The sequence below is a fragment of the Falco naumanni genome, chromosome 1 (genome assembly GCF_017639655.2).
Source record: "Falco naumanni isolate bFalNau1 chromosome 1, bFalNau1.pat, whole genome shotgun sequence".
NCBI classification, from domain to species: domain Eukaryota; kingdom Metazoa; phylum Chordata; class Aves; order Falconiformes; family Falconidae; genus Falco; species Falco naumanni.
In genome coordinates, this window is record NC_054054.1 from 116,622,968 (window position 1) to 116,644,551 (window position 21,584).

At 51.6% G+C, this 21,584-nt stretch overlaps 1 protein-coding gene across 2 annotated transcripts in view; it reads left to right on the forward strand.

The window, feature by feature from the left end:
* PIK3R5 (phosphoinositide-3-kinase regulatory subunit 5) overlaps positions 1-21,584 on the forward strand; it is a 62,597-nt gene that overhangs the window by 21,870 nt on the left and 19,143 nt on the right. For both annotated transcript variants that reach the window (XM_040580449.1, XM_040580457.1), the window contains exons 2-3: positions 12,178-12,287; positions 20,550-20,650. In XM_040580449.1, coding sequence (XP_040436383.1) covers positions 12,191-12,287; positions 20,550-20,650 — 198 coding nt within the window. In that variant the 5' untranslated portion in view covers positions 12,178-12,190. The remainder of the gene's footprint in view (positions 1-12,177; positions 12,288-20,549; positions 20,651-21,584) is intronic.

The following is a 21,584-nucleotide window of genomic DNA, read 5'->3' on the forward strand; positions in this document are numbered from 1 at the left end:
CCTGTGTCTGAGCTGCAGCTGGAGTAATTCTCTCCCATCTGTGCTTGTGGCTTGGCTCTGTGAGGGCTCGTGCTTTCAGTACCTGCGAGCTGTTGCAGGGTGCTGTCGGCCTCAGCCCCGTGCCGGGATGGCCCCAGGTGCTCTGAGCTCCAGTCCCTGGGGAGGGGGATGTGGTGGGCTCTGCTCAAGGGTGTCGGAGCTGTGATGGGAACGCAGGGGGAGCCCGTTGTATCAGTGTCCCTATGTCCTTCAGGGGTGCTGCTGTCTCTGGGGGCTAAAGGGCTTATTCTGGTCTGCTGGGACCCAAACCCAAAGGAGCTTCAAATCCCCAAACTGCCCATGGGCCACCTTGTTGAGCGCTGTTTGTCCCTTTGTCTGGGTGAGAGAAGAAGGACCTTGGTAATGAGCCCATGAGGAGCTCATGGGCTCATAACCAAGAGGTCTTTGTTAGCAGCATCTTTCTGATGAAGCACATTCATGTTGGCTTCATGCTTGAGACTTGGAGGAAACCCCAGCCGGTGAGACTGCAGGAGGATTTGGGTGCCGATTGGCAGCAGACCCTGCATCAGCTCCGCTGTAGTTACCTTTTGCAGTGAGGACACGCTTGGGTGACAATTTGCTGACTGGCTCCCTACCCTCAACTAGATGCTGGTGGCAGATTCCATCCTCACTTGAACTGGTCCTCCAGGACTGGGAGCTGGTGGCAGCCCTCCTTCATCCCAGGATGCGTGTCCCTGCTGACAGCCCCAGATTTGGGAGGATCGGACTGGGGCGTGCCTTCATACCAGGGGCTCTTGAGTGCCATTAATCTCTGCTCCAATTCAGCTTAAAAAGCAAAGGCGTGGGGGTTAATCTGGTCATGGTTTGCTTTGGGGTTGGGACCTCTGTGTTTTTTATTAGATAAGAAAATTCAGCGGCATGAAGCATTGGGCTGGTTCTTACTTCAAAGCAATCCCCATGTCATTCAGACCAGGTATCGCCATTGCAGCACAATTTTAGAACAAAGAAAGAAAACGGAGACAAAACTAAAAACAGGAACCAGCAGATAAACAATACTCCAGTGCTGTGGTGCTGAGCTGAGCTCCTTCCTGCTCTCAACCATCTGGCAAGTCAGCAGCGGGGCTTGGGGCAGCCCAGCTCTCCCAGACGGCTCTTCCCAGCAGGGAAACCAGCTGGGAAGCCATTGAAAAGCTTTTCCATTCATAAAAAAAAAATATTGTCAGGCTGTGAGCTGAGCACCTGGGCTGCCACCTCTGAGCATGCTTAGCTGAGATGCCCCAAGTTCACTGCTCTGAACCGGGCAAGACGTTTCTCCTGCCCATCTTGTGGGGTTAATGTCTTGCCCCAGCTTCAAGGAAGCCACAAGTGTTTCCATAGTGGGTGAAGAGCTGAGCAGCAGTGGCCAGTGAGCTCTTGAGGCACAGGAGTGCTCAGGCTTCCAGCAGCCTCAGGGATGCTCAGGCGGGCAGACGAGCACAGAAGTGTCCTTGGTGGCAGGTACCTGCCTGGGTGCAGTTTTCCTGAGCAGTGTCATTGAAAACTGGTGTGATGCTGGTGCCAGGGAGAGCCAGATTGCTGGGGGCTTCCTCAGTGCAATGTGAACCTAAACAATGGTGTGTGGAGGAAAATGTGTCATTTGATCAGAAATAAGAGTTTTGGTGTTTTTTTTTTCTGGCTTGATTTTTACTTTTGGAATTACAGTCAGATGAGTGCAAATACTGTTTCGAAATGATGAGTCAAAAGGTTTTGTTCTGAGTCCTTGAGACCACCTTCTCTTCAATCTTCGCCTTGTGCACCCTCTGATGCATTTTGCTGAATTCCAGGCCAATTCACTAAGGAATTCGCCTCAGAACAGCTTCTCTGATTATGTTGTTCTTTTTGCTAAGTTTCTTGCAGCCCTGTTTTTTGCTCCTGCTGTGATTTAGTTTGTTGCTTTCATTGCACATCATTCTGAAAACCTGACCCTAAAGCAGCATCTCCGTTATCACCGGGGCTGGTCCTTGACAGCCAGTACCCGATGCCTGAGGTACGTACGGGCTTGCTTCTAGCTGGTGGCCACTGAGTGGGTTGAGTCCCACTGCTATTGCAGTAAAATATATCTGAGACTTTATCAGCTCAAGGATAGCAGATCCCAGAGCAAAAGACAGAAAAGGTGTGCGGTATTAGGACCCTGCTTCTGATTTTTTTAATTATTTTTTTTTTCTTTCTGTGGAGCCTCTATCTCTGAGTCTCCAAAGCAAAAAGCAATTGCAATTTGGAGTTGGTCTTTGTTTGCACCTCTCGGTTTTATTTTTTTGGAGTTCACAGCTGCTTCATCTTATAAGTGTTAGCCTTAAACTCTGGCTGCTAATGCAGGTAATCATGGGGATGGAATTTGGGAAATCCCATTGAATAACTCCCACTTGCAGCAACATGAAGGGCTTGGATGGAAGTGTTTGTGTGGAGCTGACATGTCTTAGGCATTTCTCAGCTTCCTGTTGGCTTTCTCTTCCGATCCGCTGAGCTGGGGGTGCTTAGTGCCACCTGAACAGAGCAACGCTGTGCTGAAGAGAGCTGGGGTGATAAACCACTTGTGATTACCACTGAAAAGTGCTGGTACTGTGGGATCTACAGCTCCAAACCCAATTGCCCTACTTCATTAGAGGTTCAAAATATTTACCCCCAGCTGCTCCGGAAGCCTGTTGTCCTCCTCGTGCAGCTCTGCAGAGCGGTGCCAGGGCATGCTGCAGCCCTGGGTGCCCTGCTTCCCCTGACCACCCAGTCCTGCTTTCTATGCACGAGGCGTCCCATTGCTTTTTTTTTAATTTTTTTTTTGGTGTGTGTGATGTTGCTCAGGGTTACATGATGCTGAGCGCTGTCGGCTCCTATGTCACATACGTGTGCGCGGAGGTTTGTGGTTGCTCTGATCTCCTCTCCCTTTCTTGCTCTCCCTCAGGTCTTGCTCCTGCCCTGGGCACAGCCCCACCACTCACTGCAGTCCCCCCTTCAGTGTGTTCCCCCTTCCCTGAGAGCAAAGCATCGGGGTGGCCTGTGATGCCAGGCTGGGAAAGTCATGCTGAGCAATAAAAGTCAATCCTACCCTGTGTCAGGGAGAGTCTCTGTCTGGATTTCCAGTTTCTACCCCCCCTTTGGCTCCCCTGCCTGCAGCTTTGCCCAGCTGCGTCACCCTGGGGTGCAGCAGTGCTCCCTATCTCCTGGGTTTAGATGCCTTAGAGGCTTTATTGGTGAGTTTGCTGTTGCAGGTGAAGTGCTAGGCTCAAAACTGATGACCAGAGACTGCTTATTACAGGAAGATGGCACAGCAGTTTCCCTTATTTCTGCCTCTCCTGGATGGTTTTTTCCTTGTGCCCAGCTTGGACGATGCTCCATCCATTGGTAGCAGTATGTTTTTAAGCTCTTTTTCTAAGCTGGAGGCCTGTCCTCTCTGACCACAGGTATTTCCTTCTGCTGCATGCTGGTGTGCTGTGTCCATGGTCAGCAGCCTGACAGACAGAGCAGCAGCAGGAGCCATGCAGATGGTTGTTAGGTGAGACTTAACTTTCAAACTGTCTGAACAGTTTGCTGCTCGGGAATGCTGTCTGTGGACTCTGTGAGGGCGGCCACACGGAGCCATTTTCTTTCGTGAGTGTGTATTGTGAGTTAATTTGGACTTCTTTCCATGAAGAAGTGTCTCCTGATCTAAGCCCGTGGCTGGGCTGGTCCAGTCCAGCTCTGCACAGCCACGAACTGGGGGACCACATTGCAGCTGATCCCCTTGCATTTAAAGAGGAGTGACACACGTGTCCTGGCAGGACACGTGTGACCACCTTAGATAGCCCTCGGCACACGCTGAGCAGCCCCAGGTAAGTAGCTCACAAAGAGGTGTCTGAATCTAGCTGTTGGCAGTTTGGTGAGATGAATCACATCTCACATTTTGATTTCTTGGGCTGGGCTGAGCCCCCCTTCCTGTGCTGCTGCAAGGAGCTCCCCTGGCCACCAGCCCCCCCAGCCCCCCCAGCCCTGCCTGGCCGGTGCCCAGCCGGGAGCCGGCACCCAAACCTGGACGTAAAACCTGGGTGCTGCTTTGCCCCTTTTGTGTCACCTTCTGTAGGTACTCTTTGATATTAAAAGGACTCCGAAACCGCTTTTGCACGTTAGGTGCTTTCCCTGCTCTGTGGTGGGAGTCTCTCATTCAGCCCGGTTCTCAGGCTCAGTGAGAACAAGGAGCGATCTCTGCGTCTTAGTAAGCTTTCCAGTTCTCACGTTTTTTGGTGTAAATGAGGCTTTGCAGCTCAGTGAGACGACAGCATTGCCCTGCTGCTGGAGGAGGACTCAAGTCCTGTAGTGCTGCTGTGCACTGAGCATCTTTGTCTCAAGGGAGCTGCCAGGCTGGTACTTCTCTTCTTCCTGAGACAGCATTTACCACTAATAAATTAGATCTTCATTTCCTACTGTTAACGTGTAGGGATGACCTGCACCATTTCTGTAGTGAAGTAATGCCCCTTAGCATGGTTATTGTGTAGGCACAGGTGCTGTTCCTATTCCAGAAGCAGGTTTTCTTCTAGTGGCCATGAGTTTTATCTTCTGCTTTAAGATGAAGTTTGCCACAAGTTTTATCTTCTGTGTTACGTGCACATCCCACAGCAATTTTAAATTTGCCAGTTCATATAATGTCTTGTTGCTCATCTATTACCTTAAGATTTTCTACATGTGCGGCTCCAGCCATCCCAGAGTAAGGGCTCATTGCAGTGAAACTTCCTTCCAGAGCATTCAAGAAGTAGGTTGCATCAGTTGCTGGTAGGATCTCTCAGCAGACAGTCCCATCTTTCCCAGCAGATATGCATCCCTGGAGCAGGACACCTCACAGTGTCAGCAGGTGGGCTCATTCCTGGCTGTGGTCTCGCATATCAGTGTGATTGCTGAAGCCCCTAGACACCCTGTGTGTCCAGGGGACCATATGATTCCCTGTGTTGGTTGCTCAAACCAGTGCCCAACTGACCTTTTGTCATTTTGATCTTGTGAAAAACCACCTTGGTCTCAATGTCTTTAAAGTGAGTGGGACACTCAGTGCCTTTCTGTCTGGACAGCTTCTCCTTGGCATGTGTTGCTTCCTGCACACTTGTATTGTGGATTCTCACCACCAAACTCTGCACTGCTCCTTGGAGCTCATTCTGCTCTGGTTCATTCACTGGTACCCTGATGGCAGCAAATATTCACAGCATTGGCCCCAGTTGCATTTGTTCACCCCCTAGCCTGCCTTTCCAGCCCTGTGCTGGGTGATCTGTCCTGCTGCCCCTTCCCAACAGACTGTGTGATTTGTTTACCCCCTAAATCCTGCTCTGGATGTGTCTTGCTCATGGACCCATCACTGAGGTCTTCATGGCCTGCCTTGGAGCAGAGAATGAGATGTCCATGTCTCTCCTGTGCCCACTGTCAAACCAGATGACACAAGGTGATTGAGCTGGGCTGGCGCCGGCAGCACTATGTTACAGCTTTTTGTTTCAGATTCTCTGTTATGTCCTGGAAGAAGATGCTTATTTTCTGGTGTCCTCTTCCTTTCCTCACTCTGCACCCCGAGAAAAGGAGGAAGATAAGAGGGAGATAACATCTTTTTGCCTGTGTTTGCCTGTTGGTTGTATTTTGCTACGTGTAAGTAGGTGTACGGGTGGATTTGCAGAGATGTGAGTGCTGGCACCTCCGCGGATTTCTCTTGCGTTAGGCCTCACTGGCGGTTAGTTTTTGTCAGTTCTTCCATGGGCAGGATTTGGTAAGGGCTTGGTTTGGGTTATGCCAGCTGGGTGTTGGAGAAGGTTCTTTGTGTTGCTTCTCTGCTGCCTATTCCTCTGTTGGTTCAAGGAGCAGAGATCCCTGCAGGTGAGGCTTTGCAGTCCAAGGCGCGAAGGTCCCTCATGGTCCCTGCTGTGGCTTGCTGTGCTCATAATTCTTGGGGTAAGAACAACTCTTGCCTTTGCCTGCAGGACAGGAACCCGAGGCCCTATAAGGAAATCGTGTGGTGCTGGGGTGTTTGGATGGCACACGCTCCTTTGCGAGCACCCAAAAAGGATGTTTGTCAAACCAGTTGCCTCCTGGATCTTTCGATACGCTGCCTTTGTGTGGTTTGAACGAACATCTTATCACCTTCATCTCCCTGCTCTTTGCAGAGCGCTTATTTGAGTAGTAAACACATGAAGGCTGAAGTTTGAATCTTAAAAACTGCAGGTCCCTCCCCTTGTTGCCTCGATTGCTACAAAGATCTCCTCCAGCTGCTCCTTCTCTCAGCTTGAAGTTTCAATCTTTAGCTCCTGAATGGGGTGTAGAGGAGGCAGTAAAATCTTGCAAGCTAAGGTTAGTGAAAACCCAAGATTTCTCCTGTAATCGAAGAAAACGAGATGCTTTTGTTGGAGGAGCAGGTCCCACACATGCGCTGGCTCAGCTGCGTATCCAGCTCCCGCCCTGCAGTGGGGATGTGTCTCCCAAAGCTCCCGTGCTGCCTGTGGCCACTGCCCATGCTGCGGATGAAGAGGAGGCGGAAAGCTGAGGTGTAGCTCAAGGGAGATGATGACCTTGCTGGAGTACTTGTATGGGAATTTTGCCCTGAAAAGGGCTCTGGTTAGAATCCTTTTGCTTTAATTCCCAGTTAAGTGGGTTTTCTTCTATTGCAGCGTCAGCCCAAGCTCCTTTTTTCTTTAGCTTCATCAGGCTTCTTGCCCTTTTCTCCCCAGTGCCCTAAACCCTACCACAGCAGCAAGCCAGGTGCTGAGCCAGCTCCTCACGCTGACCCATGAGTTAGCATCTCTTCCAGGCAGTCTATGTCCCTCCACCCACTGCGATTGCCAGCAAACCTGGGCAGCGTGTTCATGAGCTGATCCCATGGGTAAAAGGGTTTGTTTTTCCTCTCCCGTTTCCTGCTCGGGATGCTCAGCCAGCAGCCACGAACAATCGGCCAGGAAAGGGCGTTATCCTGCCATGAAGGTACCCAGGGGCTTTCTCCGGTGCTGTTGGAGTGGTGCCTTGCTTCCCTGCTGCAGGATACCCTCTGAGAAGGTAAAGGACTTTCAGTCAGGTCCTTTCTTGCCTGTGGGCACCTCAAGGAGATGTTTCGGGGATTTGCTATCATGGAAGTGGAAATCTCAGTTTATCACGTGGCTTCCTGGGTTTCCTCTCTTGGGAGAGCAGGATTAGAGCAGGGCAGGGTGCTGGCTGGGGTGGTGCCTCCGCAGGGCATCGTGCTGGAGCGCCGTGGGGCTGGTGGGCAGGGATTTGCCCTGCTGGTTGGACTGGAGGTGGCCAGTGTCCCAGGAGAGGGTGGTCCCCTTCGCTACTTTATTTGGGAACACCAACTTTGGACTTGATCTTTGAGCTCTTTCCCTCTGTTCCCATCTAATGATGGTTTTCCTGAGCTCCATCACTACAGGAGGAGGTCAGAGAAGTCCTTTGGATGTTGATGATAGGATTCATGTGGATCTTAACACAAGAAAAGTGCTTCTCCTTGCAGAAAATCCCACATAGCCCCTGGGTTGGTTTCTCATGTGCCCTGTCCCAACCGTGTGGGAGCTACTAATGGCCTCAGCCATCTCCTCAACCTGGCTGTGGTGTGCAGAGGGACCTTCTGCTTCTGGGACAGCGTCGTCCTGGACGTGAAGGAGTTGAGGTCTTCTCCTTTGCCCTGATACTGAGCAGGAGAAAAGCCACGAAAGGGAAAGGTCCCAGAGCGGTGAAGGCAAGTGGGGGAACCACAGTCTGTCCCAACGGAGTGGAAAGCCCCCGTCATGAAGCTCTGACGCCCTGAGGGTTCCCTGTGGCCTCAGGCTTCACAGCCTGGCAGGAAAAGGTACTCTTTTTTTTTTTTTTTTTTTTTTTTTTTTTGTTTTGTTTTGTTAGTGGGAGTTTTGCAAACCTTGCCTCAAAGCAGGACAAGTGAAAATCCAAAAACAATGGTCAGCCAGTTCCTGCTTTCCACCAAGGGATAAAGGTTTACCTGTTTGATGTTAGTTAACAGGAACATTGTAATTTATCTGTATAATCATTGTAATTTTTAACTGTGACAGAGATAAATGAAGACTCCTAACTAAGCAATCTCAGATGGAAATTCTCTAAAGATTTTTCATCCATGCAAGGTGCTGGGACAATTTCACGAAGACTGTTGAGACATTTTCCAAAGTGAGCGCTGTGACTTTTCTCACTCACTTAAGTAACTTTTTTTTTTTTCCCCTTGGTCTTTGTTAGAAAATTACCAGGTGCTTTTTGGACAGTCAGACTTTCTGAGGAGGTAGGCTCAACTGTGCCCCGTGCCCATGACATTGCTAATTGTTGGCCATTTGTCAAAAACAAGGCAAAACCTTGAGGCGAATCAGTTTCCCTCAGGACATGGGATTCTTCAATATTATTAAATTAAATATTGTCACTACTGTGGCCGAGAGCACTGTAAATCACCTGCGTGACGTATCATTAGTGAGAGCAAGCCTTGCTCTTTGCAAGCTGGCCACTTCCCTGCGCCCTGGTCAGCGTGGCTGTGGTTCCCAGTTCCCTTCTTGGTCTCTGCCAGTTCCTCCTGCCAGCCCTGTCGGGGTGGTCTGCAGAGGCACCTCGCTGATGGTGGGCCAAGGGTGGTCTGCAGAGGCACCCCGCTGATGGTGGGCAGCCGTCCCGCGTGGGGCAGACAGGGAGGAAGGTGTTACTGGGGTCGTGAAATGGTAGAACATTTATCTCGTTTGGTCAGCTGTGCGTACGGACCAGCGTGGTGTGAGGTGATGGGGACTCTCATCTAGGTGAGATCCAGCTACCTTCCTGCAAGAAGTCCTGTCCTTTCTGACTGCACTGATGCTGCAGGTGGGAAGGCAGGTAAAGAATGTGCCTGGAGGGCTGTAGATTTGCCTTATACTCCCGGCTGTGCCACAAGTTGCTACAGGACAGCAGAAAAATTGCTCTAACTTTTCCAAACATTGGCTTTTCTGCCTCTTAAATGGTGACTGTATGGTTTGCACGGTGTTCGGAGGCTGCTTTTAAGGTACAAAGTTACTGGAGAAGGGAAACTGATCTTATCGTGGAGAGCATCCAGGGCTGAAGTCCCATAGCCTGGTTTTGTGGGGCTGGGGTCTGATGCATGAGGGCCTGGAGAGAGGTGGTTAACATCTTGTCCAAGGGTGGTACTCAGTTGGTGCCTGAGGGTGTTCCCCAGAACTGCTGTGTTGTCTCCTCTGTTCCTGCCTCCTAGGAGCAATATCTTCAGGTGCTTCACAGAGGCTGAACAGATGTGTGGGCATTGTATTGCATTGCCTGCAGAGCTGCTGTCAGGGGAGTTGTGACAATCTGGTGTCAGAAGGTCTCTTGTTATCCTCCTTGCTGTTTTGTCTCAAATGGTCCATCAAAGCCCTTCTCTTTTGCCTGGGTGGTGGTTGTGTACTTGCTCGAAAGTGTTGTTGACACCTGGGGAGAAGGCAAGGAAACCCACATCTTTTGCAACATGTTGCTCTGCTTGGAAATGCCCAGAGCAGCAGCCAGCCCGGGTGACGAGGGTGTCCCTGACGGGTGCTGGAGTGTGACTGCTCGCAGGGTTCGCCCTGGCCGTGTTGTGAAATGCTGTGTGGTGCAGCCTGCAGGCACGGCTGTGCTGTCCCTTCCACCTGCTCTGAAGAGCACTTTTGCCAAAGCAGCTCTTGTTTAGCAGCTCTGCTGCTGGGAGTCCAGCTGGAGGGAGACGAGGAAGAGACAGATACTTTTTTTTCACAGTTGCTCAACACCCTCGTACAACATTGCAAAGCATTGATTAAAACCCTTGATCTCAACACTTGTTTTTCTTCGTGTTCTTGAGATGCTTAACAGACTTCCTTGGAAAGTCTGATTACATCCTCCAGAACTGTCCCCTGCCTTGTCATTTTGCTCAGCGTGCGTGGGAAGGAAGGGAGAGTTTGGGGAATAAACAGTAGAAGAGTTTGCAGAGTTTCTGCTCAGTTGTGGTGGACAAACTGAGTTTTCTCCCATGAAAAATGCTTCTGTAAGCACTGCCTTGGGAGAAGAGGTTTAGAGTCATGTGTGGTCCATAGCAGACCAGGAAAAAAAAACAAACAACCAACCACTCAAAGAGTGTATTTGGTAATTTGAAAGTTATGATAATACCTTTGTCATATTCTGTGCTTAAATTCCCTGCCTGTTCTGTGCTGGGCATCGGGAAGGGTTGGCTGGACCGGTGCAAAGCTCGCCCTGAGTGTGTGGTGAGGAACGTTTCCCTCCAAGGACCAAGCTGTGCTCTAAAACAAGCTGACGTGTGGGGAGGTGTATTTTTGTGAGCTAGGTGTTGTAAAGGGTGCTTATGAGTCACGCTGGGCTCTTAGTCACTGCTTTCCTCTTGCCACAAGTCATGACTAAGGTGCTGATGCTCAGATTGCCCGCTCATTCAGTCCTCGGCACTGCAGCGGAGCACTTCTCAGGTGTTCCTCGTGCATGCACTGTGGATGGATAAAACTTTTGGTGAAGACCATATTAACAGGCTGCGGCAGCGGGACGCAAGAGGCAGGAGCCCATGAGCCGTTTTGGGGTGAAGGAGCGAGCTTGTGTTTGGCAGGTCAGTGGTTCCTCGTTGTGTGTTTGCTTTCACCTGTGTGGAGCTGCTGGTGGCTTCTCTCCAGAGTAGGAAGGACTGAGCAGTGGGGCTGGAACTGCTCCCTTGGCTCTTGGGGAGCTCCAACAGCCGGGCATAGCTTTATTGAGCTCTTTTGGGTCCCGGGAATTGCCAGGAATTAAGTGTGGGTGGAGGTGGCCATGCTGAGTGCATCAAGCAGCGTGGACCAGGTGGGAGCTGCTGTCAAGATCATGGAGGCTTTTACTCCTGCCAGGGTGGAGGTGGGGAGCTGTGATGGTCACAGCCATCGCTGAATACTGAGTGTCAAACATTGACCAAATAAGCAGAGAATCGAGCATTTTGGGGTAGCTTTGGGAACAACATGAGCATGTGTCATAGGTACAGGAGTGTGCTGTCCTGGATGAAAGCAAAGGCTTCCTTGGCAGGTGGCTTTTGTAGAGTTGGCAGGTTTTATTGCTTTGTCCTGGATTATTTTTGTGCATTTGTGTTGCCTCTAACCAAGAGGCAAAGTGTCTGTGGGATGGGCCCATCTCTGTGCTTTGGGAGAGGAGAGGCGCCTGCCCCAGGGTCCCTCTGGACACCAGGGCTGGCACTGTGGGGGAGGGGTGTGTGTCTCTGCCTGGGCACCTCTTGGGTTGCTCACGGTCATGGCAGATTTGAGAAGTAAACCTGCTGGGCAAGCTGCTTTTATTTTCATGGTGTCCCAGACTGATGATTATGAGTTGAGTGGGATAAAATCTTCTTGCCCCCCAGCAGTCTCTGCCAGCCTAAGGTTTAGGTTTGCACCCTGGGCCGTGGAAGAGAGGTGAGATGCACAGAGCCGTGTTGTGAAGAGGTTGCAGCCAGGCATGCAATCCGCAGTTTCACAATGTCCTCGGATGTTGGGGCTGAGGTCCCCTCTGTATTTTCCTGCATTGCTACAAGGGCACATGGACCTTTTCTTCATGTTGGCTGTGTGGCAGTGAGATGACAGTGCCGGAGGCTCCTCCTGGCTGTACAAGGCTGGTGCTTGGCAGTGATTTTGTGACCGCCGCCAGCGGACACTAAAGCTGTCAAGGACAATCCATGCCTAGCGCAAGGAGCAGGAGCTTGGGCTCTGCTGTCAGTCTTCCCAGGTTGGACTAGGTGATCTCTTGAGATCCCTTCCAGCCTGGGCTGTTGGATGATTCCCATCCAAGCCCATCACAAGGTGCTCCAGCTGTAATCTCTTGCAGTATTATCTTCGCTGAAGGCTAACCCAAGATCACCTCCTTGCCACAAACACGTGAGTGGGACTTGATGTGTCCCACAGACGGAAGCTGTGAGAAGGCAGATATGCCTGCAGCAGGTCAGGGGGAGGGGGCCTTGGCCCCACAGCCTCTTGTGGTCAGGTCATGGACATGTGCACCTCCTTTTCTTTGCCAAGGCTGGAGAGATTGGGGGAGTGGAGGGGAGGATGACAGCTAGCAGAGTGGGGTGCATCGTTGCAGTTGGGCTTGGCGAGGGTGACAGGAGGCAGTAACAGGGTGATGTTTCACTGGGACCATCTTTTCTGTGCTACAGTACAAATGTTGCAGCGCTGTCTTCCTCGCACTGAACTAAGGGCCTGGTATACTAACTTTCTTCTTCCTCCTCTTTAGGAGATGAATTAAAATGCAGCACACCACGTGCACAGAGGACAGGATTTACCACGCACTGGAAAGATGTCTGCATGGGCTTAGCAGAGATGCTGTCTCCAGCAGATGGGCTGGTAGGTGACCTATTAACCACGGGCTTGCTCTGTCTCTGCATGATCTGCTGACCTACCTGAGCACCTGGGTAAGAAAGAGCTGCCTGGAGACCTTTTCTCCCTTCCAATGTGGATGGGATCTAACCTAGTCAGTCTTCTGGGCCTCTTGTTGCAGTAGGAAGATGCCCCAAGATGCTGAACAAGTCATGTTAGGTCTTACATGTGTAAAGACTCAGCAGAGAAGTTGTGCATCTTGCCAGTTGTCCGTGCATGAGCTGGAGAGAGAAGGAGCCTTTGTTCACCATGAGGAAAGGCTTTTGTGTGATCAGCCAGCTGTGCCTTTGATGCATGTAGTCCTCAAAGCCTTTGGGCGTAATCTCAGCCGCATTGTCAGAAGCAAGCGTGGAGATACTGTTATCGACTTTATTTAAATCTAGATCAGATACCATGGTGGCTGTAAAGATGTAAGCCATGTTCAGAGGGCTGCAAAGGGGTTTGGAATGGTGATGGTGAGGGCAGAGCAGCAGCGAGCAGAAGTAATTTTTGAATGTCGTTTTGACATCCCTTCCTCATACTCATACTCATACTCACACTTGTAGGCTGCAGTTCAATCCCTCCCAAATCCTCTTGCAGACAAAAGAAATGAAATGAATTTGGGGGGCTGTCAGATTCAGATTTCTTTTTGTCTGTGCAGTTCTTTCAACCTCCTCTGCTTTTCTGTTTACCTGTAAGTAAACAAAGAAATGCAAACAGTATCCTGCCTGCTGTCAAATACTGGAGTAATCCCTTTCACCGTGCCCGTTTTCTCTCACCCACCGAAGTGATGCCCTGGAGCATCACCCTGGGTCTTGGTTCGTGCATTTGCGACCAGGACTCCTGGGTCCTTTTGGTCTCCTCATGTTCTGGAAAATGTGCCCTGAGGTGTGACCTACATTCCTGGTTCCTGGAAGCACAACCTCGTGTTTGGCACCGTTACAATGCGTGTCCAAAGGAGTCCATCTCACCAAACGATTCATTGTGTGCCTCATAACTCACCTCTTCCCATAATTATAATTAATCAGTTCCTGTGTCACTCACAAACTCTGCCCTTCTCTAATCCCAGCCCCTCAGCGCTGGTGTTTGTGTTAGCGTAGCCTTTAAAAAATGACTTCATAATTTTTCTGGCTCATTAGCAAAGACCAGACTGTACGGGGCAGGGGTCAGGTGGTGGTGGGCTCCGTTGGAAGCAGCTGTGCTGCCCAGCGATTCCTCATTTCTAATGATTTTCTCCCTCTCTGCCTGCTGGCTTTCGGTCTTCTTCATGTGGGTTTTATGGGGTTTGACAGAATGACCTGGCATTCCTGGGAGAATCTCAGGCATTTTACACATCAGAAAGTTCCCTTTCATCAAAAGCATTTGTGCTGGTGCCAAAAATCTTCAGCGTGACCGGCGCAGCCCGTTTCCACAGCTGTGGGTGGATGTGATGTGACCAGCTTTGCCGTGCCAGGGGTCCCGCTGCTGGGCAGCCCCTCAGGCAGTGGCTTGGCCAGCGCTCGGTGCTCTTCGCCGCGGGCTCTCCCTGCCAGCCCTGCTGGCTTTAAACACAACTGCCTTGGAGAGCTGCTGTTTCACACCCTACCCCCTTGCTGTTGGAGTAGGAAGTATTTCATTATTGCAGTAACATAGACAACTCGGGGAAAACAGAGCGTAGCACACAGCTGTACCTACACCCCTTCACAGGGTCTCCTGTTTCTTTTCAAAAACAGAGCAGAAATGTTTTCACATTCTTCTGCTTTCCCCGTGTTACAAGCAACAGTTTGAATTATTGCTGAGCTGTGTCACATCCAGTCTGTTATTTATGGTAGGACTCTGTTCCTCATCTAGTCAATGAATCCCTCTGTCTTGTTCTTAACTGTGGCATAGCCTTCTCCTTTCTCGTTTTTAACTTCTTATATCACTTCTATTTCCCAATTTATTTGCTTTTACCATTTCGTTACATCAAAATAGCATGCACCATGTTGCAGGTTTTTGGGCTGAGACCTTGCTAGGATTTTGTTAATTTTTAAATTATTTAATGCTATATTTTTATATGACAATTTTAGAAGAGGTTGCTCCAGAGTGGGTGAGTAATCGCTTCTGACGCGTTGTTTCCCTTCCACGTTAGTGACTGAACAGCTTAGGTCTGTGAAGTCAGCAGGGAGTAGTGTGGGTGCTTTGGTCATCCCAGATTTATACTCTGGATAAGCCTGTGGTCAGCTCTGGGGTGTGAACAGAAAATCTTTCCTGGACTGCAGCGATTATTGGAGGAACTAAATTAAAATTTATTGTCTTGGACATACAAAAAACCCTGTTAGAGGAGTGCCAGGAAAGACAACCTGCTTTTCCTTGTGGAGACCCTCTTCGGAGAGTTTGCCTTCCTCTGTGTTGCTGGAGAGAGATGATAGTCAAATCTGTGTGCTAAAGGAAGAGAAATATTTTATTTCTAGCTGGTGAGCAGTGAAACAGGGAGCCTTTGGTGAGGGGAAGTGCTGGGCTGGATCTGGCAGCTGGTGGTGCTGGGGATGCTGGACTGGGGAGCTGCCGGCGAGGCTGTAGGGCAGCCCAGTGCCTGAGGGGTCCCAGGGGTGGGAAGGAGCTGTTGTGTCTGCCATGGGGCTGCACAGCAGTCGGGGGGGATGAAGGATGCTGATGAGGAGGGTGGAGGAATATCACCAGTGAGCTGGAGGAGGAGATGAGCGTTCAATGGTGGTATGTCGCACGTGATGCTCAAGGAGTTCAGTCTGCTCAGCTCTGATGAGGAGAAGCTCCAGACCCTGCTGAGCTGCAGTCACCTAAATACCCTCACGGGGAGCAAACAGAGGCTGGCGTGGGGATCCTCCAGCCTGGTCACCAAGTACCAAAATGCAATGTCTGAAATTCATCCAGCCCTAAGTGCAGAATTAAAGTGCACTGGTTACTAAACCTTGCAAATTTTAACCTTTGGACTGATTTCTCCAGGCTTATGGTGGGTTTTCTTGCTGAAATCACTGCCCAGGCTGGGTGGAAGTGCCTCCAGCCCTGGGAGGTGCTGCTGTGCTCTGCTCAGGGGGCTCTAAGCAGCTGCTTGGGTATGGAAGCCATGGGCTGGACCGCTGTGCAGCGCAGGATGCATCTCAAGGGGATGCTGTCACTGTGAGGCTTTTGCTGTTCCCTGGGTTTTGGGAACCTCTCACACCCCCCTACTTACAAACTGCTGTGAGTTGGCCCTTCCTCTGGGCAGTCCCTTGCAGAAAACCACCTTATTCTGGTGAGGACATAATGGAAATGGTGGGAGCACATCTGGGGGAGGGAGGAAATGGAGACATCTGCTTTTCACCCCTCCAACTGTATCATTTCTGACGGCACTGGGAGCTGATGCCCAGCCCGAGTGCCGTGGGCGAAGGCAGCTTGGGGATGCGGTATTTCTGCTTTATTTCTCTTTTTTCCGACTTGACAGTTGCCCCCTATGAAGAGCAGCAGAGGGGAAATGTCAACCACTGAGGTCAGGAACAAGCCGCTCTAGGAGGAGGGCATCTTGGTGCGCTTCTCAGAAAAGAAATAGTGAAGCCTCATCCTTCCGAGGCCGCCCACGGGGCCACTGCTGCCCGGCTCCTGGCACGCTGCAGGCATCTTCCTCGATGCTGATAGCGATCAAAGCAAGAGCGTACACTGTGCCCGAGCTCCCTCCCGGTGCGGGGGTCTTGGTGCAGCTTCTGCCCAGCACTGGTTCCCTGCTTGGTGGCTTTGCTGTGGGCTTTGCTCTCCCAAAGGGAGTTTTTCCTTTGGGTCTGCCTTGTACTGGGCTCAGTCTAAGCGTGCTGTGTAGGATGCTGGGATAAGCACAGCTTGGAGCTGCAGCAAAAGCAGGACTGTGTGCTGCAGCGCCTGCATCCCACAGCCGGGGCCACAATGTGCCCTGGGCTGTCTGTGTTGCTGGCAGATAAATCTGACTCATTCTCCATGTACAAAGAAAAAAAAAAGATACCGCTGGGTCGCTCTTTTAGTGGAGCAAAACCGGATGGATGGGTGTGAGGGCAGGGTGAGTGTAAGTAGGTTTTTTAGCTGTGGGTCTTCCCACTGCCCTGTCGGGGGAGGTCTCTGGTGCCTGTTGTGACAAATTCATAGGATTTAGGGGCTGGAAGGAGAAATTCTAGTTTGTGCTGCCTGCGCAAGTTGCATCTTTAAAAGCTGATCTTGACACCACCAGAGCCAGAGGTGACCCCGCAGCTCCTGCGTGGACCACTCCTAAGGCACTGAGCAGTCTGTGTGTGTGGTTTTACTTCCCATGTCCCTCAGCCAAGCGGCACCTGCCGGAGCGCTGCAAACCCAGCCCTGCGATGGGCTTAGGCCAGTAAGGTGAAATGTTTCCCCACCAACACAGGACTCTCCAAGTGCTTGCACAGCTTGATAGACTGGGGGTAACGGGGAGCACAGCTCCTGCTTGCAGTGATGGCAGGGACCATCCCTCTGCTGGAGTTTGGGGACATCCCAGGGCGTTCCCAAGCTGTGCGCTCTATGCAGATTCCAGGCCTCCCTTGCCTGGTAGTGAGAAATCTTGTTTTGGGAATTAAAGAGCAAGTGTGAAGTTCAGGAGAATGTCAGGTTCAAGCTTCCTGCGTGCCCTCAGTGTGTATCCTACCCTCGTCCCCTGCAGGACAGGGAGGGTCCCTGGCATGGTCTGGTGCTGCTGGTTTTGAGCACAGTGGAACGAAACCAGTTTGGACTTCATGCTCTGTGCTGCTCTGACCTGGTGTAAAACACCACTGCTGGGTTGTCCCTGGGACCTGTGGTCTGACCCAGCTGGTGGCATGATTTACCATCACTGCAAAGCACCAGCTGAGCATCTGCTCAGGTATACGGAGATGGAGGAGCGGCTGCAAATAAAACTTCCTGGAGTTGGTTTCGCACCTGGTGGCAGCCTCTCCCTGGCCTGGGAATAAACCAAGTGTTGCTTTGCAGTTTGTAAAGGTCCCGGGGTGCTACTGTAGCAGCCAATGTGTCCCAGGGGGATGCAGGACATCTGCATAAGGATGGAGAGGGTGCCTGCAGGTGAGTGGCTCCATTCTGCTTTTTACTGTCACCTGGGGCTTTTGAGCCTGATCTGTGCACATTAAGAGCATCACCTTCATGCCCAAATAACCGTTTTAGCCTGATGCAGGGGATATGGCTGCAGGGATTAACTCTGCTCCCAGTGGTTGGAAAGTGGATGCTGGTGGCCTGGACTGTGTGTGGAGGGAAGGGATTTCCCATCCAGGTCTGAGTCCCCTGTCCTGACTGATGCCTGGTGGTGCTGAACACTTCGCTTTGCCGCGTGGTCTTTGTTTATTGTGTCCAGGATTTCCGAGCTGCATTTTATGCTTGAGATTATTTTTAGCAAGGATGCAGCTGTTTTGGTGTGTCTCTGGCTAAAGCTGCTTTGCCAAGTTCAGGAGCTCAGACCCTAGCAGCCTGCTGCCTCCCGGCACTGTTTAGCTTAATCCCTGAGTAATCCCAATGCCTTGCTGTGACCACCAGTTAAACAGAAATTCTGCTTATAACAATGCTATTCAAGTATACCTGGCTGTACCCTTGTGCTTCAGCTCACGGTTCCTGTAGAAGACCCAAAGATGAGTCAGAAGATGTCAGGTCTGAATTCTATTTGTAAGATGCTTCCCTCGAGCCTTGCCTGCCCTTCCAGCCCATTCACAGCGGGCTTGCCCCAGCTCCCCTCCAGCCCAGCAGCCTAGCACCGCTCCCTCTGCCCCATTCAGAGCAGAATAACACAGCAAGCCGCTGCCACCGCAATTTCCATCTCCCTCGCTAGAAGTGAGAGGAAGGAAAGAGCCCGCGTCTTGCTGAGCTATTTGTATTTGTGGTTACGCTTGCACAGGAAGCAGCGTTCCCCTCGCTGGTGGTGCACCGCCAGGGCTCAGCTCCGCTGCTCTCACCCGGCTGGGCTTACCCTGGGCAGCCGCAGCAGGGACGGGCTCTCACGGGTGAAATAATCCTCCCGGCTGAAGCGGGACGGGCTGTTTGAAGGCAGCGTGTGAACCCAGCTGCTTCTGGCTGAGGTCAGCAAAGCTCCTGGCAGTTCTGACCACTTCTGCTGGGCTGGTTGCTTTCTTGGCTATCTCACAGGTGCAGGGGCTTTCCCTGGAGGATGCTGCGCTCTGGGACAGTGTTGATTTATCTGAGCAGTCTGCCAGGGGCATCCTAAGCAGAGCCATGGCTTTGTGCCATTGCACTGGCTTCTGAAAGTAGCTCAAAGGAAAACCGGAGCATCACTGAATTACCGGGTTGCTGTGGCTACGCCCTCGCTGACAAGGTACCACAGTCTACGGCGGCCACTCTGGGTGTCAGCAAGTTGAGTGAGATGCCAGAAGTACCAGAGGCAAATTAAAAATTGCAACTGTGATTAACAGTGAGTGCATCTGATCTTCTTGGAAACTTTCCAGCGGGATCTTTCTCAACTGGAAAACGTTGATTCATTGAAAGTAAAAAGTTATGTGGCAGCAGGGGGGGCTTTCCCGTGGGGGAAGGCTCCTGCCCTGTTAATTCACTTACAAGCTAGGCATAAAGCTACAGAAATAGCGTGTGTCTGGGTGAGCAAGTGCCTCTCCATGGGGACACACACATGGACATGGACACACGCAAATGAAGGTGGGTTTTGCAACCTTAGCACTAGTTTTGCTTGTCTTGGCATTGACTTCTCCCAGCTGGGCCATGGCAGACCTCTCCCCTGGTTTAAATTCATCTTGCTTGTCACACATGTCTGTACGCTTGATGAATTTGTAGCCTCTGCAGTTGGGGATAACATTTGAGGGACAGACAGTGTGACCTGTAGGTTTGTGATGTATACCACTGTCCCCTTGCCAGCTTGTGGCATTGTTTCTTCCTTGCCAGCTCCAACGTGACAGCCAGCACGCGTGGGTTGGTGTTTCTGTGTGCTTAATAGACTGTGTGAGTGAAAAGCAGGTGGATTTATATTTATTTTTTGCTCTCTGATCATTAGACCCCCTTCCTCGCAGTGAGAAGCTCTGTTTCTCTTGGCTTTGCTTTTGGACTGAGATTGGAAGAGCCCCAGTGCCACCACCCCCTGAACCAAGCCATGGGCTGTAGCTGAGCTGTGTGGTGCCTGCACTGCATCCACTCCTGTGGAAAAAATTCATGGTGATGCAGAATGGCAGAGCTGAAAACATGGACCCTTCTCAGATATTTGTTAGGCTGTTTGCTTGGAATTTCTCCGTAACTTTTCTCCATGGGGTTGTGTGTGGCGCCAGGGGAGGAGGAAGAGAAGGAGGAGGTGCTGCTCCCCCTTGCTCTGCAGATCCTGGTCCGAGGTGTCGGCGAGCACTGCCTCCTCCCCTGGGATGCAAGGCCGGGATGAATGGAGGCGCCCGACAGCCTTCGCACAGAACATTTCCTCTAAGACCATCTGGGAGGTGGCCCTGACCGCCAAGAAGAGCGATGGCCTCGGGAAACACCTTGGGCCATTGTCACCGGTTGGGTCCCAGCAGCAGGAGGCAGATGCCTGGGAACTGAGGCCAGGGGGATTTCAATTAATGGGGGTGAAGGACCCTCTGTCCTTTTGCATGGCAGTTCTCTCTCACTCTGGCTAATCTTCTGCCGGGTTTTTAAATATTTAACAAAAATTTGAAGGTGCTAAGAGAGCTGGAAAAAATGCTGGGCAGGCTTTACAGCAATGCTGGTATGAACTCTGACTGCTGCGATGCTGATGTGATGGTGCATCTCCAGGGTGTGGGGAAGCTGGCCGGGGGGATGCAGCACCTTCCCTCAGGCGTGATGCAGGTGGAGAGGGTTGGAGGTGTGCGCAGCGGGGAGCTGAGTTTTGCAGGGTTTGAGTGAGTTTATAGTTGGGATAGTGCATCTGGGGTGTTTGAGCCTGGGGGCAGCAGGGCAAGGGGCCACACTAGTGGGTTTTGTGTGCTCAGGCAGAATGAAGGTGGGCATCCAGCCATGCCATGCACATCCCTCTGGCCTCTGCAGCACGCATGTGGCAGTGCAGGCACATCAGCTACCCCACCTGCCTCGGTGAGAGGCATCTGACCCAGCTGAGCGTGTTGGACTGTGTGAGCGTGGAGGTGCTTGGGTATGAAGCGATGCTGCTGAGATAAGCACCATTTGGTGAGATTAGATCTCTCCAGAATGAGCCTGTGAGGTTTCTTCCTCTGCCATGACCTGGTGCAGGTGGTGAACACCTTTGCCCTGACCCTTTCCCGTTATTCATCCCTCCTGTGACCTTCTTGATCGGAGCTGTGAGTGACGGCAGCTCTGTCTCCCCTGCAGCTGGGCTGTGCCTGAACTGCTGGAGCCTGCAGGAGCTGGTGAGCCGAGATGCTGGCAACTACCTCATCCTTGTGGAGAAGATCCTTGGCAAGGCCAAAGAGGTGAGTTGAAGGGCTGCTGGGGAGTGCTGCGGGCTTTGAGGAGGTGTCAGCTCTGGGGCTTGCTCTGAATGGAGTTTTGTGGAGTTAGGTGGGTGATGCTGGGTTGTGGTAAGGTATTGCTGGGGCAATGGAGCTTGGGGTCAGGTGATGCTGGGTCGGCAGGTCCAAAACTCTGGTGGGACCAGCCCTGTGTGTCCTGCTGGCTTTTAGCACATGGAGGCTACAAGGGAAAGCCCAGCTCTGGTACCTGCTTTTTGGGCAGCACCGCAGATTCATGGGGAAGGGTTTTGATTTCCCAAAGTGCTGCTTGGCACTGTGCAGGGGCAGCCTGGGTTGTAGGGCTGCGCGGGCAGAGCCAGCCTTCCCCAGACCTGCCCCTGGTGTAAGCTGGAAGCTGCTACTCCAAATCAGAGCAAATTGAAAGTTTCCTGTTGTTTTTGATGGAAACTTTGCTGTGGCTCTGCTAGGCTTCCTGCAGAGCTGGGAGCAGAGCTGGGGCACTGGGGACCGCAGGCAGGGTTTGCACCATGTAGCAGCCTGGCAGGCGACAGTCAAGTCGAGCCCAGTGGGGAGGTGAAGCAGCAGCGGGGCTGATCCTGTCAGCCACCCGCAGCCCCATCATGTGCTGGAGAAGCTCCAGGCGTTGTCGGTCGAGCAGGGTCACCCCAGGCTGAGGCCAGGAAGACCTCGGAGGAATCCCTTCATGTGGCAGGAAACGGTGATGTGTTTCCTAAATCCTCAGCACTGGGATTCATGTGATGGGGTAAATGCTGCCTTTCATTTCTGGGGGAAGAAAGGCCATCTAGCTGCCGGGCTGCAGAGCCGATACCACTTCAAATTAGCACAATTTGGTTTAATTAATTTGTATTTCTTTTAAATGTCTGGACTTGATCTAGTTTTAGATAGTGTTTTATTACGTTTGGGTTTCCATAAT